This window comes from Sceloporus occidentalis, unplaced genomic scaffold (genome assembly GCF_023333645.1).
Source record: "Sceloporus occidentalis isolate IW3139 unplaced genomic scaffold, rSceOcc1.0.p SCAF_89, whole genome shotgun sequence".
NCBI lineage: Eukaryota > Metazoa > Chordata > Lepidosauria > Squamata > Phrynosomatidae > Sceloporus > Sceloporus occidentalis.
This window is the reverse complement of record NW_028317069.1, coordinates 2,242,680-2,270,199: the sequence shown is the minus strand read 5'-3', so window position 1 is coordinate 2,270,199 and position 27,520 is coordinate 2,242,680. Positions and strand designations below refer to the sequence as shown.

At 43.6% G+C, this 27,520-nt stretch overlaps 3 protein-coding genes across 3 annotated transcripts in view; 2 read left to right on the top strand and 1 right to left on the bottom strand.

Annotated features, from left to right (window-relative positions):
• Nucleotides 1–9,072: 9,072 nt before the first annotated feature.
• On the bottom strand, nucleotides 9,073–15,019 carry LOC149284697 (tetratricopeptide repeat protein 9A-like). Its single transcript, XM_089496319.1, has 3 exons — nucleotides 14,737–15,019; nucleotides 9,612–9,794; nucleotides 9,073–9,167 (listed from the first exon to the last, which is right to left on the bottom strand). The coding sequence occupies exons 1-3, from the start codon at nucleotides 15,017–15,019 to the stop codon at nucleotides 9,073–9,075; spliced, it is 561 nt and encodes a 186-aa protein (XP_089352445.1).
• Nucleotides 15,020–18,417: 3,398 nt separating this feature from the next.
• Nucleotides 18,418–21,265, top strand: LOC149284696 (mediator of RNA polymerase II transcription subunit 6-like). Its single transcript, XM_089496409.1, has 8 exons — nucleotides 18,418–18,439; nucleotides 18,620–18,779; nucleotides 19,427–19,518; nucleotides 19,817–19,899; nucleotides 20,022–20,130; nucleotides 20,386–20,501; nucleotides 20,735–20,762; nucleotides 21,135–21,265. Exons 1-8 carry the CDS (start codon nucleotides 18,418–18,420, stop codon nucleotides 21,263–21,265), a joined length of 741 nt encoding a protein of 246 aa, XP_089352535.1.
• A 1,595-nt stretch (nucleotides 21,266–22,860) lies between these two features.
• LOC149284694 (synaptojanin-2-binding protein-like) overlaps nucleotides 22,861–27,520 on the top strand; it is a 42,504-nt gene continuing 37,844 nt past the window's right edge. The window contains exons 1-3 of the mRNA XM_089496318.1: nucleotides 22,861–22,918; nucleotides 25,452–25,588; nucleotides 27,225–27,320. Coding sequence (XP_089352444.1) covers nucleotides 22,861–22,918; nucleotides 25,452–25,588; nucleotides 27,225–27,320 — 291 coding nt within the window. The remainder of the gene's footprint in view (nucleotides 22,919–25,451; nucleotides 25,589–27,224; nucleotides 27,321–27,520) is intronic.

The window sequence follows — 27,520 nt, the reverse complement described above, 5'->3', positions numbered from 1 at the left end:
TGGATTCCCTTTGGTAGCCAGACTGGGATTCTAGCGCTACCTGTTGGATGCCATCAAATTATTCTACATATCTGCATGGATATAATATTCTAATTTAACGTACCAAAACGACTGTGTGCCTCAGGGCTGATTGAAGCGTGGGTGATGGAGGTATTTGCTCGGCATTGCTATTAAATAACAGTGTTATATGCATAATAGAAGATTTCTTTAGAATACAGGTCTGTTGCCCCTTCTCATCTGTGTGCTTGCAACCTTTTACTAACAGAGTATCGACCGGCAACCTTTTTGTTCCGTTCCAGTTACGGCGACGTGCCCTCGGACAGTCGTTACCGTATAGTTACTTGTATGGTATTGTGAAACACTATCCCATATAACGTATATGCGCGCTTTCTTGAGGCCTCTTATTTTAATCGTGGTGAATCTCTGGTCTTTCATCGGCCTTTGGCTTCCTTTTAAAACGGCCTCTTCTACTGGGACAAAAAAAAGTATAAAACATACTCTTGAGCTGCCTGGCGTTCTATAAAAGAGCGCTTGGGTGTTTTCTATGTTACGGATCGATTGCTTAAGAATATACGCTTGATGGTCCCATGGATTCAATGAAACTACTCAGGCAAAGGCGTCTAGATATTTGCCATGTGTGAGGGCCGGGCTTCTAATGCAAACTTAGGGCTATTAAAATTCGCCCCGTGTATTGTAGGCTGGAGTTATCATAAGGGTTTTAAATACGGGAGTGCATGTGCCTGTGTATTCTAGAACATATAGCAATACTCAATGTAAAATAGGTTCTTACTCACTCATCAGGACTTAACAGAGGAGGAAAAAAGCCACTGGGTTACTGCAAAGAAAACATGGAAAATGTAACTTTTTTTTTATTTAAATGATATAATTAAACAAGGCTGTCCAGATTCCAACAGTACATGTGAGTATAGAGCGTCTCACTACAAAGCCTCAGTCATTATGAAAAAGGCATCCAGAATCCAACCGTTCCTTCTTACCACTCTAAATTCTAAAACTGGAACACAGCGGGGTCTATTCATTAAGGGGGGAGAGTATTGTTTCAGCGCCTTGACTGCGCTATGCATTAGGAAGGTCCAACCATGGTGAGCTTCTCCAATAAGAAGGGCTTGGCTGGCCCTGAATGATATATAGTTGCATCAGTTAGATGTTTCCTCAGTGATGGTTGGAGAAACCTTCCAGAGTTGGCCGTCCATAATGAAGAGCGATGTGGGGAACTCTCACTCTAGTGAATGAACCCCAACGGTTTAGGACAGTGACGGGCGTTGGGCTACGCCAAACATAACACAACCTAATGCATACTCTAAAAGAAACCACCCATGGAACAAACAATAATGCTGTGATCCCCGGTGTGGGCTTTTTAAGGTAATTACTGTTAATCTATCCTTTTACGAGGCAAACGATAAAGGAACGTCCAAGATTAAGGGCGTCAAATACTTTAATGATGTTTAATACCACTGAACAATATAGATGTAGGCGCAAAGGGCTGCCTGGCGAATAATCATACTATGGGAGTGTGAAATAATTGTGGCTGGTTAATCCCCCTCCTATAAGCGTATTTTGCCCATTGTCAAAGAAAAAAAAAAAGGAAATGACCCCACGAAACCATAGCTTTCTAGTCCGGCGTTGGACCACAAATGTCCTCCACCATCTTGTTTTAAGACCGTGTCCTTCACGGTCATGGATAGAACATTATTATCCACTGATGCAGCACTTGACTTATAGACTAATCTCTAATTAAGGCAGGTGTTGCCGTAGTACCCCCAAATATGCCCTACATAACGGGGGTGTTGTGTAGGACCATAGAACATACATTATTCAATATAACAACTCCCCCCAATTCTTAGGAAGCCCTCTATGTCCTCAGTTCCAAGGGCATTGTGGTTCTACCAACTGCGTACCCCGGCTTAAGCATAAAAAACTAGACTTGGTTCCAGATTTTGTTCTGTATGATCCATGATGTATATATTTCATTTTGTACTTTTTTATGGAACTTTACCCTCCCAGGTATTGCCCCCCCCCAGCTCACTTAGGGTTCCTACAGAATGGAGACAAATTTCGACGGCATCGGCGTTCCACCTGAACTAAAGTATTTGGGCTACGACTTCATTCTGTGATTTATGATGAATATATATTGTCTCCGTGTCAGTGTTACCCGTCTGTATAATGTATCCTGTGCCGTGTTCAGCGTGTCCTTTACAGCGCCGCTGCTTCAATGCCAATCCATAAGCTGATGTATGTATTCACATTGGGGTCTATTCTCTAAAGGGAGAGTCGTGTTTCTGCTCCTTGGCCTTGTATAATGTATAGATATATCAGTGAGCATTCGTTAAAGTCTCGTCAACCATTGAATTATACATTATGCAGGGCCAGCCCAACCCTTTACACTGGAGGAACCTTTACCGGTCCTGGCCCTTCATAATGAATAGTAAAGTGTGAGAGTGTAAAACATAAAACAGCAGTTGATCCTTTTTATTCTGCACGCTACTTCTTCATTGTGATGGAGAGTGGTAGATGAGCGGAATAGCCTCCCATAAGAAGTGGTAGAAGCTAACCCAGTAAGGCAATTTAAACATGCATGGGAGAGACCAAGGACTGAGTAAGGTCCGACTCCAACACAGGAGAAAAAATGGGCTGATTAGATGATTCTCATCAGCCTTCAAACTCTGTTTAGTTAGCCGTCTCTGCCAGGGGCCAGCGCTGAGACTTGAGTGCCTGGTGACATCAGTGAAAGAGTTAAAAAGCAGTATGTAAACTGGCAATAAACGGGGAAATAAAAGCAAATTAACCGCATACACGTTTATGTATAAAAGGTGGGCCCCTCCGTCCCTCGCGTTACACACTAAATGAGATATATTATGATGTCAAAAATGAACTAACTACTTCTAGTACCCCCCCCCCCCCAAATCTCAGAATTAATGCACCGGGAAGGGCCAAATTCTGCTGTTTAACTGTGACTGCATCCTGCGTACATAACTTTTTTTTTTAAAATGTAAATTATTATTATGTCCGTGTATTTAAACTGGAGCCAGAAGCTAAATGGGATTGATTTTTATTATGGTTTGTACGTTAATATTAAAATGATGATGACTACCAAGCAGGCTTGGTGCAACTGGAACATTCTTCTATATATATAATATGAGCCGCTCTGAATATTAGTGGATGCAGACCGTAAATAAAGCGTTTAAACACCCAGCTACTCGTGTTTGTCTTTATTTGGAGGTTGAGTGATGTTCACCTGACGTTGAGTAACACCGCGGAACCCTAGATGTTTCTCACCGCGTTCCACCAAGACATGAGGAGGGGCCTTGGCTTGGGATAAGCATGTATGGAATACTCATGGCACCTGCTACGCCAGATCCAGGAGCCATTAATGTTTCCTATCTTCGGATCCAACGTGTGTTTCGACAGAAGTGATGCCCTCAAACTTTAGTCGACCCCCAAGAACATGAATATCTCCAATACCCCAGTGGTTATTGCAATGGCCGAGTCCTTCAGTAAGCCAACGTTCCCGGCCACCATAGTAATTCAACAAGACTTCCCCAGCAAGTGCCGTCTCTCCATCTTTGTTGTTGTTCCTCTTTGTGATAAACCCCCCATAACTTTCCCATTTGGATTCCAGCTAAGTGGGGACGGGCAAAAGGGGGACAACTCAACAAGGGTTGAGCCATCCTAAGCAATATGTAGCCGCCATCTGGCTAGACTTTCATGCTATCCTACGTTCTGTTGTGAGAGCGGGAGAATTTGGGGGTCACGTTCTTTATACGGCATTCGTCGCTGCAGAATATGACGGATCTATATAAATCAATAAATAATATATTTCTAATATATAATAAAATTATTCCCTGTTACAAATGGCATTCCAAATACCAGCACAGATTTTTGTCTGTACCAGCTGACTGCAGACCGGTAAGCTTCAGGATATTAAAGATCATATCGTTTCTCTATTAAAATGCTCTCTTTAGAAGTGCTATAACAAAATAGTTTTTTCTAAAGAAAATAAATGTATTGGGTTGCGGTAATGCGGTATGCTTCTCGCACATGCTCAGTGGAATTTCCATTCTAGTTAAAGGGGCAGTTTAATGTTCCTGACATCCCCTCTGAGGAAGAATGCATGTTAATGTACTACTTTTAATATGCAGTCTTCCAAAGTTGAATAATAAAACCACTTACCTGACATAGATGTTGCAGCCCTGCGGCAGAAGCTGCCCTCCTCATCTATGGTCTGTGGAGACCCATTTCATGCTCTGTCAGGGCCAGTCTTGCCATGGGAGCAAACAAGGCAACCCCCCATTGCCCCTACTCCTTGGCTCCTATGGCAAGACTGGCCTTGACGGAGCATGAAATGGGTCTCCACAGACCATAGATGAGGAGGGCAGCTTCTGCCGCAGGGCTGCAACGTCTATGTCAAGTAAGTGCTTTGTTAGGCGCAGGACTTTTGGGGGGGCTGGAGTCTCATTTTGGAGATAAAGAAATATTTGCGTAAGGAGTATTGCCACCTCTGTGCCCCAAACCCACCATACCCTGTCTATGTTGGCATTTATTTTCTCTGTATTCAGCATTTAGTAGATAGATCCCAAAGAGCGGTTAGAAGGAGATCTGATGTCAAATATTTATCAAGCCCACTGAGGAATTTGGGATCACAACGCTACATTCCAAGCATGCTTCAAAAATACACAATGTATAAGGTAAGCATGCGCGTACAACGCCAAGCGTCTTAAAGGGACAGCGCAGCCTTGTGATGAAGACCAATCCAAGAGTCAATCGTATTTTATTTGTTTTATTCTTTAAGCTTTTTGGTAAAAGGCTTGTTTTAGAACGACTGCCCATTTAAATGATCACTGATGTTAGGGCAGTAGGGGGGCTCTTTATTACCCTCGGTTGGCCACGCAACCATTTCTAAATACAGAAATTCACGTGTTTTCCCTTTTCCCGGAACCAAGTATTTGTTGAAAGCAAACAAGAGACAAACGTCCAAAATGTTCATAAGATTCCGTCCCAAAAAGTTGACTCCTGCTCCGAATAAAGCAGATGTAGTAAAACGTCTTAAGAGGTTCAACCATATTTAAGATTCATTGATTAATTAAACATTATAAAAAAATAAAATAAACTGGTAGATGTAGTATACACTGGCCATGGCTAGAGAGCAGAGGTGGTTAAGGGACCTGTATATGAGATGTACGCGGAGCGACGGCCCCTGCAGAGGTGTCTACCAAAAACAATTACATTCTATGACCTTGATTACCAAAAGACGCAATGTGACTGCGGTCAATGGTTCCAATCTTAGTTTGTCAACTCCAGGGCCGGACTGGCGGTATCGAGGCGGCCCTGGCACTAGGGTGTAAGTAAGGGACGTTGGCACATAAGGGCAACTAAGACCAGCTGGGCTGTGGACTTCGGCTTCTCCTGCTTCTTTATGAAGTCACATTAGCCAATAAACCACGTTGCACAAGACGGGACTTGTACAAGGCCGTGGGCCGCTAATTCAATGCAAGGGCCAAGCACGCAGGTAACCGCAATACGGGACTTCCCTTCATCTCAGAGCGTGAACATACATTCATCTTAAATACGTCCTTTAAACCTCATACTGCCTCTCGTCATATTTCCCACGTCCAGCCAAGAACATTTCAGTGTGGGCCAGGAAGTCAGATGGACACCACTGTCCTTCTAAAGCAGCCATCCATAGTGACATCAACTTACTCAGCGTCCATCAGCTTGGCGTCTCGTCCTGTACGAGATCTTCAAGGTTTCTCTCTCTTTTAATGGCTTTTGGGGGGGGGATAAAATTGTGTTTATTTCTCTGTGTTCCGTACCGCTGCCGGTAATCGGTCTAACGCCTGAAATCAGATTCCTGCGGCCCTTCAGGACGTTAAGAATCTTCCAAGGTCGGCATCTGACAGTTCCGTTCAGAAAGACCTGCCCTGCTTACCGGAGCGGAACTGCTCTGTGTGCGGATTCTGGCCGGCGGAGAGACACGTCTACGCTTTGCCGAAGATTCAAGATGACAGCACAGACAACATGCGCAAACCTGTACAGCCTTTATTGGAAGAAACACTTTTTAAACCTCATAAATGAATCACTTGATTGTCAACTCGGCAGACATATTGTACAGTTTATCTTACTCAAAGGGCTAAAAACAGAGGACAACCACTGTCAAAAACATAAGAAATTATTAGGTCTTTAGACCAAGAGACTACAGAGTCAGAGGCTTCAATGGAATGTAAGCACGTTTTAGTTTACTTATTGAGTGGTAGATAAGTGGAACAGACACCCAGCAGACGTAGTAGATGCTAATAAATGTAAACATGCATGGGATAAGCACATGGCTCCTTAATCTAAGACGAGACCAACGGCTGACTCTCTACAGCAGGAAAAACGGGCAGAATAGACGGGCCGAAAGAATTTGGCTCAGACCCGATGTTTCTATGTTTCCAAGCCAGAGAGCGGTTATGCAAATACAGCGAGAGCCCAGCAGACACAGACAGAATATGAGGAGGAGAAGTGGAGTAATCAGGAGGAGTGGAGGAGATAATTAGACAATAAGCGGAAGGCTCTTCAGATAATCCAAAACATTTCCAGATACCCAAATAATTCCGCCTGTTACACGTCTTATTATTTAGGGACGGAGTTGACGTGTTACCTCTCCCAATGTAAGGGAGAAGTCGCCTAAGGTACACCAACTCAGTCCTTTTACTCATACAATATCAAGGTGCGATGGTTAGGGTGTCTCGCCGGTGTGTATATGTAGAACCGCCAGCATTTGCATCAATCAGATACTGTAAGGGGGGAAATGTAGGATGGCCCTGATGGACGGGCATTAAGGCAGCAGGATGGTCCTTTAAAAAGAAGTGGACATGAGGAATTGCCATGAACTCCCAGCTACGCTCAGTAGGACAAAACATACATACATCCCACACATGTACTATACACACATATCACGCATACCGCCCCATACACACAATACATGTTCTGGAGAGTCAGCCCCTTATTATACCCCAAAGCCCTCCTCCCCACCACACCGGGCACAATCAGGGGCCAGAACGCTCATGATGAAGCCCCAACACTTTAAGGAGTACCAATGGCCGGTCCAGGCCTGGGCACAACGTAGGGTTGGAAAATCTCATATCAATGTCCTATCTGTGTCCCGATCAAACCACATGGAAAAAAAGGACAAAACTGTTATTATTAAGTATTGGATATTTCGGATCACGTCAAGCACAGCGACCTCTTAGATACATTTAGATCTCTTTTGGTTCCTTTTTAGGCAGGTCTACAATAAAATCTATTCACAAAGTTCGTCAACAATTCCACGTGAGGGAAGTCTACATCCCACAAAACGTCATCTTACACATAAAGCTGCACTGTTTATGTACGACACGATTTAAAGAACAGCGAATAACTATGAAGATTATATGGTCCAGCGGTCTTTATTTATAACGAGTAGTCGGGGGGAGGCAGGAGTCTAAATGTAGGGCTCTCACTATAGCAACAAATGTAACCTGCCTGCCTATCGCACCAATATTACAGGTTTGACCCCAAAATGCTTAAAATCCCCATCTCCGAGATTTCACAAAAGTCTGTGGTCTACTTAATGAGCCAATTTGCCATCAATGTAGTGCTTGAGCTGCAAAGATTTGAAGGGATGGGTTGTTGAGATGAAGATTTAACCACATTAGACAACTTACACACTGTTGGGTCTCCTACATCCCCTCTGGTTGTCACCCCCAATGATATGGAGATATTGGGGTTTATTCACTAAAGGGAGAGTTGTCAGGAGAGTTGTAGTGTCAGCTCCTTTGACCTCACTATACATTTTGAAGGACCAACCCCAGTGATCTTCTGCTGTAGGATGGCTTGGCTGGCCCTGTATAATGTATAGGTAAATCAGTGAGGTTTATTTAAACTCTCATAGACCACTCAATTATACATTATGCAGGTGCCAGCTAAGCCCTTCTTGTCGAAACCTGCTCCATAGTGAAGAGTCCAACGCAGCCATCGTTTGGCCTTCAAAGACATCTCAAGTCACTTGGGGCTTAAAAGAAGTGGACATGTATAAAACTAGGATATTCACAGCTAATATCTTCATAAAAATGGCTGACATGCAAGACAGAGAGGATAGTTCTTTAACTTATTTATTGTTTTTTTCCACTAAAAAAAGAAAGCCATCATTTTCTGGCCATGACTGGTAGGATTGGGTTGATGGGTCACTGACTTGAATATCCAGCCTATTTATGCAGTGAAAGGTATTAGCAGCCAAGGATCTTGACCATACGATTAAAGACGTCTGCCATTGGCAACTCATGGATGGTGGCTGCCATCCTTACCACAGCCTGTTGAGAGACTAACAAAGCAAAATTCTCTATGAGACAGCAAATCTACACAAAGGCAGCTTCCAATATGTCATTAAATATCTGCGTGGAAATGCTCATCATCCATCGCAGCGTGTTTACAGAAAAGTGCATTTCCAGTAGTAAGTGTTCTGAACCTAAGGCTAAAGGACACTGGTTGACAGCTACCACCGCGAAACACCGTAAGAACACGGATATAATTTGTAATCAGACGAAAAAAAGCAATTTTCCAGGTTTTGCTCGGCGTGGTCCATCCACAAATGAGCGGCTTTCAGGTTTCTCCCTCTTTGCGATGAGAGCATCGCCAACAATTACACTTCTATAATAAGACCTTGCAGGGACTCAAGCTGTGCGTAAAAAGGTTGCGTATGATGTATAAGCCCCTTTGATGCGGAAAATAAAAAAACATCCAGCTTTAATGGGGGAGAAAAAGCCTGCGCATGGATTCGCTTGTAGGAGGATGCAAGCCAATGGTGGACTGCTTCGCAAAAGCCTAGCGTATTATATCAGTGGCATTCCGAGGTGACATTCCAAGCTCAGATCCAAGTTCGTTTGGATCTATTGTGCCGGGTTATACAGTAACCAGGGCAGTGAAGCAGAGATGCATCAAAGAGCCATGTCGGCAGCTTGCTAAATACCAAAAATCAGTATGGGAGGTCATCACGGACCCCGAACCACCGCTAGTGATGTCACAGTCTTGTATCCGCAGTTAAACGCTCTGGTTTAAGGATACTTCTTTTTCTCTTTGGGAACTCCTGCTTAGCTTCATCTCCGCCAGCTGGATGTACCTGATCACGTTGGTATCTGGAGGAAAAGCGGGACAAAAAAAAGGTTGAAACGCATTCGGGGAACTTATTTGGCTGGTTCTTATGGGTTGAGAGTACGACGTTACTATATGTGAGTATGAAAGTATGTCACCTTTTTCATCCATTCGGATTATTCTTAGTTTATGGGGTTTAACTTCAGTGTAGACTGATTAGCTGGTTCACGAGGAACAAATCAAATATGGACAATATACCAGGGCTTCATTCTTTCATGATCATTCATAAGGTCTACCTAGATCAGGGCTGTTGGCTTTAGTACTACTAGAGTTGCCTGTTCTTCTAGTTGAAACAATGAATGCTGTTCTTATGGAGCAGAACATCTAGTGAAAACCATGTGTCGGTGGCTCTAGAGCAATTCTCCAACACTGGAACACAGAAGCGTTCCATGTTCTTTGTAACTGTCCTTCAACCAGCGTTCTCTCACCTGTTGGCTGTCTGCTCTTTGCTTCCTTCAAGTAGTACAAAGCTTTGTCGTAGTCTCCCAGATGGTAAAAGGCTACTCCGGATCTGTACAATGCCTTAAAATTCTCTCCTTCCTTTTTGAGGACTTTTAGGCAGTATTCCTTCACCCGTTCGTAATTCACCAGCTCGGCTTGCAGAAGACACGCTACAGGGCAGAGGGAGAGACACATCCGTTAACAGATGCCTTCTAAGATCTGGACACATTACTGTATACAGCACTGGGGTATATGTTCATGGAGAAAAATATATTTGTTTTCATGGAATTTGCCCTTTCATCATTGATGTATCTTTTGGAACACTAAACAAAAATAGCTACGGAATGAATGAAAAAAATACAAATGCACGCCGAGCGCTAATCAGCACAAATCATTTTGATCAGGAAACCAGGATGGGAAAGTATAAGGTGTTTTATTCAATCCTGGTGCTTTCAAACCACCCGCAGCCGAGGCTTTTCAACTGGATGGACAAATCCCTTCCGCGTTCAACAAGCTCTTAAATATAAAGCTGCTTTACTAACTCAGTCTGGAATTTAAAGTTCCGGAATAGGATCACCGGCGGTGGTTATTGGATTAGAACCACGTTATCCCGCTTGCCACTTGATGGAAACAGACAGCGGTTAAAAAAAGCAGAAGGACAGAAATGGATTCTAATGGTCTTCAGAACTCTCCAAGGTCTATAAAACAGTTACTGGCTCAGCTCATGGAGCTATTCAGATAAAGAAGTGTATTTACCTTAGGGAGAAGCTGCAGCTTCCCACCCTGTCCATTGTGCAAGGGTTCTCGCCATTGATTGGGTGCTTGAAACAGCCAATCATTGGCTGGAAAGCACACCCATGGCCGTTGAGCCCACGCAGAAGGATTCACAGAGTTCTGCAGAATCTCTCCGATGCGTTTGCAAGGGGGACCCCACAAAAATTTAAAGGGACCTCTCAGCTATATATATGTCCATATATTGACATATATACTGGGGTTTTAGTCCAATGAGGGATTGAAAAAGTATAAATTTAAATAAGACGTAAAGATTGCGTACAAATATAAGCACAAAAAAAGTTGTCAAAGTTGGGTGATCCTACAGGCACCTTTACAACACAAATGACACTCTTGGAATGTCGTCGGCTCGAAGGTTCTTGTTGATCGGACGCGCCAGGAACACACTGGACCCTTTGGGCCACGTGAAATCATTTTATTACATCGCCCCGTGAAGCTGTAAGGGTGCAGCGTACATAGCTTTGCTTTCAGCTATCGTTCCTTTAAGCCCCGAGCGTCTCCAACGTGCCCCCCAGGCAGCCGGACGTGGAAGGGCAGGTCCGCTTTACACGCACTGCAGAAACGAACGTGCTCTTTTACGATCTGTGGCCGCATGTTGAAAGTCCTATATTTAGGCCGTCTCATTAAATCTTTATATCACTTTGGATGGGTTTGCTTTGGCTCGTCATCATAGAATACATGAGTAATATAGAGGATGAGCAACACCGGGGTATATCAGAGCCATTAGGCTACTGAGAAGCTACTGAAACCTTCTAAACGTAGTCTACAAATCTGGCCTAAGGAACCTAAGGAACATTTGCAATATTCCTCCTCTATATTACCTTTTTGTTACCTACCCCAATGATAAACCTGGTGGCAACATGAGAGCACCTCAAAAGCACACTGATGGTCATATCTCTGGTGTTTCCAGTAAGGACCATGTCCCATCAGGACATTTGATCTGAGCTTTCTCTCTCATTTAAAGGGCATTATCTACCCTAACAAGACATTCATTGACCGCTCTAGCACATTGCATCAATAAGCCATAGCAGATGTGCCGTTTAAGTCATTCTTCTAAAGGTTTAATTGCATACAAAATAAGAGAGAGACCTCTAAGACGCATTATTAACTTCTAGAGCGACATTTTATCGGTGTCTGCTTTAGGGTCACATGACAACCTTTCCCTGAAAAACTGTACATATTTAATTAATTATTATTTCTGGCTTTGGGCATTTCCAGTACTAGGAACGATGTTTCTGTTGCTGCATTTAGTTATAAAAGTCTCTTTGCTTGCATTTTAAAGAGAAGGCGGAACTGCACCTTTAAATGTTCTTCTGTCCCACCAATACAAGGAGACTGCTAATACACAACTGCTGCCAACAAAGGTACCTGCTATAACTACTCCTAAATAGCTCCAGTTTCAGGATTTCATAAAGATCAGTTCCATTTCCATGAACCTGGAAATCTGAAGTCTGTGATGTGGCCGGGACGTGGACATCCCAACCTGGACCATGTAACGTTTCTGTTTTGTTGCCACTGCAAGGCAAATACTTTGAAGAAGGTAACAGGATTAAAAGATAAGGACTCCTAAGTCTTCTTGCCACAAGTCTTGTGTAATTACCATCAGATAGAAGCTTAACCCTGTGTGATATTTGTCCTGGAGGTATCACAGCTGCAGGAAGTCCAACGGCAACGCGAGACGCAACATATCAAAGACAGACAGGATACGCGAAGTGTTTCCACCTATTGTTGCCCATTATCCCAACAGAGGGATAGAATTTAGGAAACGGGAAAACCCAGGCATTCTACAAACCCAACTGTTTGGAATGATCCGGGAAACCCAAAACTGGTCATTTTATGAAATACGTGTTTTCAGTTTTTCTGTGTAATCTGCACTCATGAGACATTGCCCAACACAGGCGGACAGTGTCATCCAAAAGAGTAACACGCAAACCTAAATCTATACACCTAATCTTATACTATACACGTATGTCTCTCCCTCTCCCAGGGCGCACTAACCCTAGTCATCAGCTCACACACACACACACTAACACCATACGCTCACACACACTAACACCATTGCTCACACACACTAACACCATATGCTCACACACACACTAATACCATTGCTCACACACACACTAACACCATTCGCTCACACACACTAACACCATTCGCTCACACACACACTAACACCATTCGCTCACACACACTAACACCATTCGCTCACACACACTAACAACATTGCTCACACACACACTAACACCATTCGCTCACACACACTAACACCATACGCTCACACACACACACACTGACACCATATGCTCACACACACACTAACACCATTGCTCACACACACACTAACACCATTCGCTCATACTCACACACAAGGAATATAAATAATGCATGGGAAAGACATATGGTTCCTTAGTCTAAGATGAGACCAACGACTGATTGAGGTGTTTGACATGACATATAAAGTGGAAATCTATTACTGAATACAAGACAACAGTCCTGCATTTCCCTTACAGGTATCACACATTAGACACGTTACTAATCTTTTTCCCTCCCACACCTCTCTGGGAAGCGACAGCGTTGGAACGTTGAGGCCGTGGATCATGAATTACACACAATGCCCTTGAAATGACTGTCACGCTTTCATAATGTAGCAAAAGAAACGTAGCATGATCTTCAGAGCCACAGAGAACCAAGTCAACCCTGCGCTCATCAGAATAAATGGCTGCTGTGTAAGTATGAAGAAACTTACCCCACACCAGGGCTGGAGGCCGGTCTATTATAAGGGGAAGCATTAACTAGATATATAGAAACCACAACAATAGGGTTTACCCAATTCATGATAATCAGGTATACATTCGGAGCGGCCATGCATGGACACTTCTCAAGTTCCATACATTACTTTACTGGGGTCTGTGGTGTACAATTTTATGATGTTCTATGGACCTTCACAAACCTGGCCGCGGACTCTGGAGTCCCTCTACGGACGCTGCGCCTATCCCTGGTTCCCACGCTGCTACAGCCACGAGAACCTCTAAGACTGCACCATGGATGAAAAAGGAGGACGGGGCTCCAAGGGTGGAGCAAGACAAGTTCTCAGATCTGATATTTTTCCTCCCCTGGCTTCTGTCCATTTCCTTGCTTGGTTTTTTGGTCACATAACGCGTCAAACACCTTCTTTGGGCTGTGACGACACATTGTCCTCCTACAGAGCATCTATGGAGGACCTTGTTGGACGGTTCCTTGATCTACATGCTTTAAGGTATGGGGGTGAAAGCTCTCAAGAACTGGGTCTTCAGACTACAGATCTTTTGACTGGGGTACATTAAGAAAGAACATCTCTGGTCTGTGGAGCTTACAGTCTAAGTTGTTTTCTGCATGAAAGATTTCCATTTCAAAGACCTTTCACGTTCCCCAAATCCTATATTTTGTAGCTAAATTCACTACAAACCTATCCTATATGTGTACAAAAGAAGCTGTCAGCTAAACACCCTGCTCTTATTCCTCCCCTTTTACACTAACCCTCAGCTACAATTACATGAATGAAAGCTGAAAGGGTGATGGGTAAAGTACCTCCATATCTGGCTCTGCTTTGAGTATTTGCTTATTCTGGTCTGCGAGAAACCACATCGGTCTCATGCATGGAATAGTGGAGCTCTGAATGCTTCTGCAAAGCAAATGAATGCTTCACAGCTCTGAAACCAAGCCATTTGGCTAGATTGTAAGCTCACGTGCATATTTATCTAATGTATTGGTTTGTCTTGTCTTAGTCTGTAGGGACTGTCAGAAGCACTGCGGGAATCGTTGGAGCTATATTAATAAAAGGTAATAGCTATATACAGATGTGCGGTAGCCATTACAATTAGTTATATAGCGCCAGCAGACTCCAGAGCGCTGTTACAGTATGGGCCAGTGACAATATTTACATTTTTTACATTAACGCACATTAAGACATGCTTGTACACAAGGAGAAGGCGGCCCTGCTCTTGTGAGCTGACAATCTATTACAGCTTCATGAACACCCACTGGCCCTTTTGGTGGCCCCTGTGAACCGTGGCAGCTCAGATCACTTCGCTTAGCGGATCAGGGACTTCCATTTTGGGGGATTTTAGGTTTCATTGGCAAAATGAACCTCCTTTGGCGATGTGTGCGGTGCAGTGCGGCGCCCGTGAGGTTAATGGTGTTGGCAGATGGGAGGAGGGTGTCATTTTTACTGCCCAGTAATGGCGGGCACAGGGGGGGGCATTATCACCCGGCACCCGATGGCAGTTATCATGCCCAGGGGCACCCCAGCCCAAGCTTTCTGCCCCTCTGATCGTCACCTACCTGCCAGGCTGTTGTAACAATCCACCTCGATGCTCTCCACCTCATTCCTCTGCTCCTCTGTTAATGCCCCCTGCCTGGGCACCGGGGGTGGCTGCTGGGGGCCCCCGGGTGGCTCCCCCATCAGACCCTTCAGCTCCAGCAGCGCCCGGTGGTACTTGCCGATGGCCTCCCGGTACTTCTTGTCCTTGTAGCACTGCGCCCCCTGGCTCTTGAAGTCCAGGGATCTGACGATGAGTTGCCCCGGGTCACCCCTTAACCCCCCGGTCATGTTGCCCCGATCCATCGCTCGGCAGGTAAGGGGCAGCTTGGATTCAGCAGCCGGGGAGCATCAGGGCAGAAAGCAGAGACACAGCTCGGTGCATCGGAGGGCAGATCCGTCTGCAAACAAACCAGACAGGCAGCTCCCTCACCCCCCCAGCGCAGCCCCCTCCCTCACCCCCCCGCGCAGCCCCCTGCCCCCTCCTACCAGCGCAGCCCCTTCCCGAGCAGTTAAAGGGACAGCCTGTCGCGCAGGGGGGATAAGGGCTGCGCTGCGGTCCTGATCACCAGCCAAGTGCAGGCAGATCTCATTGGATCGGGGATCATTAACTCCCATCACCAGTGGGAATACAGCAGAGTCCTCACATAACCCCTGCCAGGGGGGGGGGGGGGATTCGGGAGCTCCTTACATTAACACAGGTTGTTCCAAGGCTAGGTGAACCTACCAGTGCTCAGGGAGTGTACACTGTTGTTTTTTGGGGTGGGCTTCAGTGTGGCTCCCAACAAATAGAAAGAAGGGCCCCTAGACAGCCCATGCATTACTGCAGGAGTGCCTCCAGCTGGGGGCGAAGGTTAAATAAAGGGGATAATACTGACTTGGTTTTAGTGATGCCCCTGCATGCCCAGCATCATGCCTTCTTCATGAGGGGCCCGAATCCCCCTGTCCCTCTTTTTCCTCCCCTGATGCCCTCTCTTTTCTAGTAGCTCAAAATGTTTGCTCGGTATCAGGGGATCCCAGGGTTCTACAGCCCTGGAAGTAAAAAGTATGTGTTTGTAAACAACATAAACCTGTTAATAATAATAATAATAATAATATACTATTATTAAATAATAATTAGGTTTCTAAATGTTTTGTTCAGTTGCAGAAATGGCTATTATTGGATCATATAAAATTGATCATATTATTGTAGTAAAATCTGCCCCTCCTGCCACCCATGTACCCCCTACCCCTTTGCAGTGTTATGTCATGCAGCAGTGTGTTTATGACATCAATGACATCACATGCAAACAGAGGCTGTCCGTAAAGACCCTAATCAGTCTATCCCATGCATGTTTACATCTCTTCACTGTATTACCCTCTACCACTTCTGACGGGATGCTGTTCCACTTTTGTACTTTAAAAAAAATTAAGCATTGGAGATTTGCCTGGAGTACAGGAAGGCAACAGGTCGTCCTCCATCTGTAATTGAACTATAGTTCCCATCATCCTTTGGTAACACGAGGGTCACAAGGATGTTTTGTTATTAACATCCCGTAGAAAATGTACGTTCATTCATTGACATATACACATATTCCAGCTTGGATAATATAACATATTAAACATTTTAGGAAGAGTTTATTTACAGGAGGGCTTTGTCCTTTGGTCACCATTATCCAAACTATTAATAGATCTTGAGATCAGGTGCATTTTTAACCCTTTCACTCTTAATTTAATTAATTATAATGAAATATGATAAGCGTCTGAACTATTTCATTATATATAGAAATAATATTACATGTGACACATAAATATACATAAAAATAGATAATGTGCCGCAGGTATACACGCAGCTGGGTGAGACAGAGGCAGGTGAAGCACTCTCCTGATGAACAGAAGTACCAAAAATGTAGATGATCTATAGCGCCGAACTGTCCCTCTTTTATAGCCAAGTCCCTGTGCTAATCTTTCCTCCCTTGATCCCCTCTGTTTTCTAGGAGCTCGGAATGTTTGCTGGGTATGAGGGTATCACAGGGTTCTACAGCCCCGATAATGTTTTTGGAACTCATTCACAACACTGAGCTGATTCTTTATGGCAACACTAATGAAGTCCGTTCCTCCACAGACTTCCATTAGTGAGAGTGGCGGTCTGGGCGATTAAGACCGAGGGATTCTTTTGTTTCCCACATACAGTGTGATAAGCAGTCGGGGTGTTTGTTTAGTAGATCGGGGCTCAGATAACAGAGCGAGGACTGATACCAATGGCGGATCTGCAGCTGCCTATTGAGGGGCGAACACTAGAAGAGTTTTTCAGGTGGTGTTGCCCTTTAAGTTAGATGCACAGGGTCACGCCATCCTGCGGACAGTCTCTCGCACGCCGTTCCCCTTATTCGCCGGATGAGTCAGCCTTGCGAACCCAGACATGATCAAAATGCAAATAATAGCTGGTGTTGACAGCGTTTTCCATCTTCCGTCAGCAAAGCGATTTCGCAGCGGAGAAGCGGATCCTGTTCGGATTCGCCGTATCCTGGGGATATTTTAACCCACACCTGCATTCTCGAAATAGCAGTGCGCAGCTGCTCTGCCGTGGCACGCACTGAATATATTCCTAACGGCAGCTCGGGGCTGTACATTTTTAGAGAACTAATCAGGTTTGTACTGCCTGTTGTGATCAGAATTTCACCCGTTGGAATGTAGGTGTGATGAGAGTCAGAGGGGATCACTGAGCAAAAGGGACAGTTTAATGTCATTGATAGTCAAAGGGACAGTTTAATGTCATTGATAGTCAAAGGGACAGTTTAATGTCATTGGTAGTCAAAGAGGAATGAGTATTAAAGTACTTTATGAGTACTTTAAAATGCATCCTTTAAAAGGTTTAATTAGCCAATGAGGTCAATGGGAGCACTTTCCATGTATTTATATGGGGGGGGTCTCTTTAGACCCCTCCCTCCTTGTTGTTGTCAGAGCCAGTGCATTTGCTGTCTGGCAGTAAGTAAACCATATGTCAAGAGAATGGGGCATGTGCATATGGGGGGGTTTCGTGGGATAGATGAAATCTACAACATACCTTTAAAAGAAAAAGAGACAGAGGAATGTTTTTGTGTGGCCATTTATTAATACAGGTGATGGACATAGTATACTACACACCTTACCGTAAAGGGTTAAGGGTTTGTGGTGTCACCAAAAGCCACCTCCCTTGGGAAGTTCCTAGAAATGCTTATTATTATTAAAGGCTCATAGAATTCAGACTCAATGAAGTGGAGAACAATTAGTTTGACATGATGTGCAATTTACAGAACGATTCCATCGTTAACCGGATAATTAATAAAAATTAATAATAAAAAAGCAGCAAGTTGGCCACATATATATATATATATATATAAATATACATATATATATAACACATCTATTATTATTACTATTATATTAATACTAGTACATATTAGTATAATAATGATAATAATAGTTTGTTAGTAATATGGTAGTAGTAATATGGATATGTATTATTAGTAGCAGTAGTAGTAAGGATAATAATAACAACAACAACCTTAACAATAACAATAACAATTTGGATTTCAGAAGTCCTCCAAGCCCCAGAGGGCGTGCTAGTTATTATTCTACTCTATGGTTGTCCCAGTACGAACAGTCGAGCTCGATCGGCCCAGTTTGTTTTGTTGTCTACGTCATAGTGTTGAGCCGGAAGTGGCTATTGTGTGCGTTTCAGCATGGCTGCCGTGGATGTAAGAGGTGGGTAACCGCTCTTTATTTACAAATCTTGATTTGGCAGGAAGATAAAACGATTCGTCGTATTAACAGACATGTCATTCCTAGTAAATAATAGTAAAAACGACCACAGCTGCAAGGCTGCTTTCTGGGCTGCTTGGTTACAGTTGTTAAGGAAGCCATGTTTATCGTCTTGATTTGCAGATAACCTGCTGGGTATATCCTGGGTTGACAGCGCCTGGATTCCGATATTAAACAATGGGACGGTTCTGGATTACTTCTCAGAAAGGAGTAACCCATTTTATGATCGGACTTGCAATAATGAGGTGGTTAAGATGCAGAGGTTAACACTGGATCATCTAAAGTAAGTTTTAATAAAGCATTAATAATCATGATAAAGAATTATTTCGATTTTACTTCCTTTGTGGGCTTATTAGTATTTTTATTTTTTACCAATTTAGCCCGTGATGTTGAATAATAATAATTATGGTTATAATAAATATTATTATTTTTTCTACTAGTTTTATTATTAGATATAATAATGTTTTAAAGTGCTAGTCCCATGCTACGAGCATAAAAGATTTTAAAATGATCTCATTTTCTGTATCTACTAAATTGCCAAAGTGGCCAATAATTGGAAACCTGCCATTAATAAATAATGAATAAATATGTTAACCTTAGGGCCTGTATCTTGGGACTACCGAGTTAGATTTAAAACAATAGGTAGCCTGAGGTCTGTGAAACCCCCAAAGCACTGACCTAAAAAAAAAAAAAATCACACCCCAAAGTATCCTGTCTATAATATATATATATATTTTTTTTTTCTAATTAATCTGCAAGGGGGTGTCACAAGGGAGGGACAATGCTAGTATTGAGAGTTTCTAAACGGCCTTAAATAAAAACATATAAGATGATTATTAATATTATTCTTGTCCCAATGCTGCAGTTTTATTAGCTCTATTTTTGCTGTTATCATTATTACGTGCTCATTATGCTGTTTACATCTGTCAGCCAGATGATTGGTGTTGAATATATCCTGCTCCATGCCCAGGAACCCATATTGTTCATCATCAGGAAGCAGCAGAGGCAATCTCCTACACAGGGTAAGCAAAGCGCTAATGCCCGACAAAGCTCAACCTCCAGCTTCATCAGTCCTATTGCCACATTAAATGATTCTATGTAAACCTCCAGCTGGCCCTGTGAGCCACGCTGGGTTCTTGTTGGTCCTTGCTCTGCCCCTTTGTGCTCTACACTTTGTAGCATTCGGAAATCATCATTGTGATGCAATGTTGTTTCACGAGTTGTTGTGCAGAAATAATCCCTTTGTTACTGGATTGTTGGCTGTATTTGTTACACCTTCCATAAATCTGTAATAGTTATAGATCTGTTTATTTTATACAGTTATTCCACTTGCTGATTACTACATTATCGCAGGAGTGATTTATCAGGCTCCAGACATCGGAACGGTTATTAATTCAAGAACGGTAAGGTTTATATATATATATATATATATATATATATATATATATATTAGTCACACAATAAATTCAAATGGTTATTAGTGAAGTGGTTCAGTCTTTACATTGAAGTGGCTTGTATTTCATAGCTAACAGCCGTGCATGGGATTCAGTCCGCATTCGAGGAGGCAATGTCCTACTGCCGGTATCACCCTTCAAAAAGATATTGGTGGCATTTCAAAGACCAGGAGGAACGAGGTACCGTTATTTAAACGGCATTTATATATTTGCAAATGGGTCTAGAAGCCATGGCTGGTTACCTTTTTGCTGGCTGCCATGAAAATGTGCATGTACAGCCCTGGGAACAATTTCAAGACCTCGACTTTAAAGGACAAACAAGTCCTCAAATCTTGAAGAGACCTGTGCTGAGTAATTCAGGAGTCCCTGATACCAGCCAGCACCTTTTTTCTATATCTGTGTGCATTTTTATTTAATTATTTATTCTCTCTCTAGATAAATCTAAGCCAAAGACAAAGAAAAAAGAAGAAGCCAGCTCCCTCTTCCAGAGACAGAGAGTAGATGCTTTACTGCTGGAACTCAGACAAAAGTTTCCTCCCAAATTTGTTCAGGTCAGTCTGTTGACGTCTGCCATAATCCCCGGAACCAATGATGTTTGCCACAACCATGGAGCAGTAACCGCTCGGCAAGAATAAGCTTAAAGATTGTTCCTTTCAGTAAATGTAGACCTATGACATCATACACTCAGTAACTCTAAATACATAGTTAACTATGTGGACAGTAAATATATAGCTCTTGTTGCGCTTATTATTAATGTATTAATATTTCTATTTCTATATTACAGCAAAAGTCTGGGGAAAAACCAATACCCGGTAAGTCTTTTTGTTTTTGCGGTTATAATATGAAGTGGCATCTCTATTACATAGTCTCATCTGCATATTCCTATGCACTTTGCACTATATTTGGCGATCTTGTGTTTTCTAAATAAAACACAATAATAATAATCAACAACGTGTTTGTTATTGCATTAAATTCTTGAGACGTTGTCCCATTTAAACCCAGACATCTCCCTCTGTTGAATGTCTGCTGAGGTCCTTCTTGCAGGCTTTAGAGAAGGCTTTTTAGAGGACCGACCGGAATCCATGGGTCATTAAATCTCTTCTCGATGAATGCGGAGGGTTAGTGCAAAATCTGGGTCCAATCAGCATTGTACTATTAATTTCAAAATAAATTATATTTTTTAGTGGAACAAATAAAGAAAGAACAGGAGCCACCTCCAGAAATTATAAAACAGGAGGAGAAGGAGCCGGTGAAAGTGTCTCAACAAGCAACAACCCCAAAGGGCCCTCCGGAAAAAAGAATGAGACTGCAGTAGCCAGAAATGCTACAGAATAATGGTTATTATTGAACGTTCCAGTGACCGATTCAAGCGCCATCAAAGCCACGTTTACTTTAATATTTGCTGCATCAGGACCAGCTGAGCGCCGTTACACGTGTGCTGTTCGTGTTCATCTGCCCCTTTTAGCCTTGGTGACGTTTAGAACACGAAAAGGAGTATATAATACTTTTATATTGGTTTCTTCGGATCCATACCTTCCTGGCTTCTTAAATTTGAAGTTGCCTCGTCCGTTTATGGACCGCTGGACTTCTTACGCCAACATAATAGTCCTAATTTATCTGCAGCTACTTTGGGAATGCTGCCCATTGGAAGTAATCGGAACTGAAATGTTTAAACACAATCTGTTTCATTTTTGTTGGCCGGCAGGGAAAGCCTATATATGTCGCTATTTCATTTTTTTAGGCCACCAAGACACAGGAATAAAGGCCTGTTTATATATATATTTCCGTTTGATCTGTGTTGTTATGCCTCTTATTTAGCATGTAGTGTTCGCTGCAACATATTACATGCCAATCAAGGGTAAACTGATACAAAGCAGTCAAAATACATACATTGGCGTGGTCCTCAACCAAATGGAACTCCAGCCAAGAAGACCCTTTCTCAACCCACTTCCACGGACTCTGCGTCTTTATTGCCAATGTGCCCGGGTTCCACCAGCTGATTCCTGGGTTGGCCGGTACTATTAGCCTTGAGTCAGGGCATGACCTTAGTTTGGGGCAGGAGGTGGACCTGGGTTTGGATGCTCTTAGGAGCTTCTGGTGGACCTGCCATTGAACTTATCCAGTTTTTGAATAGAAGCCACCAAACTCAGCTGTCAGGATCCTGCTTCCTGTGAAGGTCTGTGATCACCCAGCAGAGATCTCTGTCATCTACCCAAATTATAAAAATGAATGAAACCCTGTTGATCCAAACGAAGACTGGAATCCTGAAATCAACGTTAATGCCTTTTATTGGGGTAACATAAAAATGATTTATTATTTATATAGTATTATCGTATGCCACAGTCCTGTACAACAAACAAACGGGAAACTAGGCAGGTGGTGCCCTGTTCAAATGAGCTTACAGTTGAGGCAGAAGAGGTGGAGGTACGTGATATTTTATACAAATAAGAGACCTCTGAGTCCTCATAGGCTTTGTGGCCACATCTTTTTCTATCTTGGCCCAATAAAAAGTATGAACAGAGTCACCACCCCACATGTTAAATTTGCAGGGGTCATACATTACATAGAGGGGGGTATGATAACACCATGCTGTTTAGAGATAGGCTGCTCAGTGTATGGGGAGTCTGTCCAGTAAAGCATGGACTAACTTAAGCTTTATTGGAGTCATACTGTTATGAAGTATACACAGACCAGGAATCATACATTAGCAGCGTCACAGACCTCTCCACGACGTCACACACAGCACGTCACAATGGAGCAGGCGGGGGACTACATCCCCCAGAATGCTCCGCGGCATTCCTCGTCCTCCCACGTGGGCCCATCCTGCCTGGCGAAACTGAAAGTGACCCGGCTGCGCTTCACCTTCAGCCCTCGGCTTAGACCTGCAGGGGGGGCGGCGAGAAGCCGAACATGAGCGCAGGATCCGGGGCTGCGGTGGAGATGATCGAGCTGGCCAGAGGACCCTCAGGTACCCGATCCCACCCCCCCCGGGGTAGGGGCACTTCTTGGCATAGGGGTCATTGGGGCAGAAGTGCCCTGCAGCTGTGAAGGCCTTTGCTGCAGGGCTTTGGGACAGACCATACAGCTCACAATCCTATAGATCAATATTATCTATTGATGGATATAGCGCCATCCTATTCCATAGCGCGGTACGTTCGGCAAATAAGTCGTGCATCACAAAACAACTTGGATTCATTAATTGAGGAGGGCCCTGACCCCAGGAGCTTACAATCTACTTGTGAAGGGAGTCTGGACGTCTAAAATGCCCCTTCTGGTGTCTTATTGCCCCTGGGATTCTTATTAACCCTTTGTGCACGTCATTACACATCATACAATTCTTGGCTCCTGCTCCAGTATTTATAGAGTTAAACATATGTTATAGTTTGGTGTGATTTTCTCCCGTTTATACACTTTTGTTATTATTTGACCATATTGTGCAAACAAACAATGCTTTATTCTGAATTATCCGACAGCTGCGGGAAACATTTTGCTTCCCAGTGTATCCACGCGATAAATGTTACAATTGGGAAGGATTTCCTTTTGATGATAAGAACAATCTTACAGATTTAACGTATAGAAACGCAGAATCCATCTGTCGCCTTGCTGTAATGGCCTCTACCACTTCTGCTGGGAGGCCATTCCGCTTATCTGCCAACCTCTCCATAAGAGAAAACTTTATTTAAAGTATAGACCTTAAAGCTCCTGTAGTATTTTAATCGAACACATATAACATATATGATGATGTAAATATAAATGTTCTCTCTTGTGCAGAAAATTTCCAGCACAGCCGGAACAGTAAAAGCTGTGGTGTACAGCGCTGCGGAATATGATGGCGATATAGAAATGATTAAATAACAATAAGTGGTCTGATTACCCGTTTTAATGTAGGACGAGCTGAAAGAAAACCTCCAGCGCTTATTACTCCGATCCTCCCTGCTGCGCGGGGGCATCCTGGCTAGTGTGCCTAGGACCCGTTAACTCTTAACGTGCCAGGGACCTTCCTGTGTATTTATTTGGTTGTCCGTTTCCATCCCATGGGCAATGAAAGGGTTACAACGTTAAACGTTTGCATAATATTCAAATACCGCTAAATTATAAACTGCCCGTTTTGGAACGAGCCAAAGCATTAACTCTTTAAGTGCGGGAGGGAGGGAAATCGGCCTGCTTTGGCATCTTTAAATGGGCCTAGTGGGGTTGGGGCTCTGCGATCGCTATGAATGGTCTTATTCACCGACAGTAACACAAACGACATTCTGAGCAGATATTTCGCCCCCCGCGGACATGCCTTCGTGTGCAGTCGGCCCACTAGAAGGCATCTATTTATACGAGTCTTAAGAGATTTCCAGACGTTTGCATTTAGGATTAAGCGTGAAAGTAGTTTCCGTATTTGTTTTGCGGTTTGTGCTGAGAATAAAGAAGGGGCTGTGTGTCTAAGCACTGTTCAGGCTGGTTACCGGGCCGTATCCGGGTGCTGTTCATTTACATGTTTAATGTCTGGGAATGACTAAGCTGCCCTGGCCGCCGTCAAATGGATTATTATTTTTATTTATTATTATATTATATATATAATTATATTATATATTATTTATTATTATTTCTGCACAATGGCTACACAGAGCAAAAATTGAAGCAATGGATGAGAGGTCCGTGCTGATGGATCCACTTTGGTCGCTTGGACACGGCAGGGGGTTATGTATAAAGAATAACTCTGGAGCGTGCGCGGCTAGTCCGTGGACGAATTAAGTCCACGCTCAGTGAAAGCTCACTTAGAGAAGCCTGGGGTTTGAGTTGCTTCTGTGGTTTCCATCGATCCCATCTTTAATGGTGTCTGCTCCACAAGGTAGACACTGTAGCTCTTTATACTTAATGGGTTACAGGAAAAAGGGAATGCCCATCGCCCCCGTGGGGACCTAAAGCTCTATCCATCAGCTTCGAGATCTCTTCTCTTTATATCTTTAGTGTCCTTCGTCAAAGAACTCTAGAACTGGCACAAAGAATCTGTGATGGGGCAAACTCTTTGCTTAATCGGTCAAGTGGGAAATCCCAAGGATTCAACCAGAGGCTCCGGAAATCAGAGCTGATTCTGGGGCCTCTGGGTCAGTAGGGTCTATTCGCTAAACGGAGGGTTGACAGAGTTTACAGGAGAGTTGTGCTGAAGCTCCCTTCTGCCGCCTCACCTTCATTCAAGCAGGGATATCAGCCATAACATAACCAAAAGCGCCGAGAGTCTTATATATGCCCACGTCATGGTAGAATGGAAAGTGTGTGACTCTGAGAATCTGCCCCTGCACCCCGAGACCCTAAGATTGGGGTAAAAGTTGCCGGATACGATCATAGGCTGTGCCAGAACAACTAAAATAACGTGTTAACTTTTAGCCAAAATAATCAGGGCAGGCTGCAGGATGTTAACGTGTATCGTTTGGAGGACAGTAGATAAAGGGGTAGGGATTATACAGGGTTTGGGGCTGATTTTGTAATGGTTGTGTCCTTTTCTCTTTTAGGACTAGGGTTCAATATAGTCGGGGGCACTGACCAGCAGTATGTCTCCGAGGACAGTGGCATATATGTCAGCAGCATTAAGGAGAAAGGAGCAGCCGCTAACGATGGTCGGCTTCAGGAAGGAGACCGGATATTAGAGGTACGTCCGTTTCACAGACTGAGGGTGCTGAGAGTGGTTTACAGACCATCTCTTCTTAATATCTAAACAGTGTGAGGAGCGCCCCGGGGAACATAGCATAGTCATAGGTGCGGCAGGTTCTTGGCTTGGAATGACGCCCAGCAGCGTCTCATCTATAATGGAGTTGGCATCTGCCCGTCTCCATCGACAGGTGGCTTTTCCCAGTAATTTAAGGTGATCTCCCACCTACGTAGCTAAAAGTATAACAAAGCACAGCTTTAACAACTCGTACCCGTTATTCTGAACATACAAACCCTTTAGTAGAAATAATAAAATGAGATATTTATTCATCTGGAGCGTCACCAATAAATGAAACAAAGAAACGCTTCTCATTTACTTTCCCAGAGGCGTCTTCCTGTCTGCCAGGCCCACTGTGCCCGTGATCGCCCTCTAATTACGGTCCTTTTCCAGCTACTGCGTTGCGAATTTGCCTCTGGTATAACCATTTCGGGATCTAGAATGGTAGGGAAGGTTAGGATCCGCACTTCTTTCTAAGTCCTACATTTAAAGTTCTCTACCCCCCCAAGTAAACCTTCTGTGTGCGCCACGGGGGAGCAATATAACTTCCTGGTCCAAAGATCCACGTGATCGCTCGTTCTCCCGTTCTTTAACTCCTGATCGTTGTTGATTGGTTAAGACAGCCTTTGTTTAAGGCTAGGTTTCCACTTGGGTTTTTGTCCTGCGTTTTTTTTCTTGATGAAAAACGCCAATAAAACTGCCACTGCATTTTGGTGGTTTTTTTCTGGAGTTTTTTCTGGCGTTTTAGCCTTTCTGTGGAAATTGCTTTTTTTGACCTTAGGCAGTTTTTCCAGCCTTTACACGTTAGAAGTTTCACCCAGCTAAAAGGGATCAGGATAAATGGCAAGTATCCGCCCCCTCCTGATGTCATTTTCTTAAACACGCCCCGGAGGACCCGTTTGTCTCTTTTCTGTGGTTTGTAAGGCATGCTTTATTCCGAATGTCTGCTCCTCTAGGAAGATTGGCCCCAAATGATGGTGCAAATGGTTTGCTGTTGCTTTTGGCACGCAGGGTCCAGTCGGTTTGTTTGTTCCAAATGGTGTAAAATTCAGTATGAACTTTGTTTTGTGTGAAACTGTTTGTTTCCCGCCTATTTCTCGTAGGACACACAGATACTGGGTCCATCCTCTGCATTGTAACTGTGGAAAAAAACACGCCGTAAAAAAACGCCAAGGCAATAAACCCACATGGCTTTTTCATGGCGTTTTTTCTCTCCCATAGACTTCTATTGGAGAAAAACGCCAAGATTTCCTTGCAAAAAACGCCAGAGCGTCAGCATGCTGCGATTCTGAAAAACTGCCACAGAGCCCAAAAAAGCAGAAAAACGCCACAGAGGACTGAAAAAACGCCAGACAGAAAAACGCCAAGTGGATATGGCATTGTGCGATTTCCTATTGAAGAACAGCTAACAATCTGTGGCTGAATTAGCGTTTTTATGGGCGTTTTTAGCAAAAAAAAAAAACCTAGTGGAAACCTAGCCTTAAGAAGACATCATTTTCTTATAACGTGGATTGTTCTCAGTGGATGACGTTTCTCCATGAAAAGAAACTCACATGCTGCATGTTTTGGTTCTTCTTAGATAAATGGAGTCAAGTTAGAGAATCTCTTGCACAACGATGCGGTGGCCCTCTTCAGGAACGCCGGTGAACATGTGGTGTTGAAAGTTCATCACAAGGTCTGTAAACCTTAGTCTACAAAATCATGGCTTCCACCTGTGCTCCTTCAACCATGATGGTGGGTCAAGTGTCCGATTAAAGGTGTTCTCCACCTACTCTACTGACTTCTGATTTGTTAGCGCCATGTTCTAGAGCATCCACTATGTCTTCTTGGACCTGATATTAGGGAAACTCTGATACTTTCAGTAGTTGTCGGACA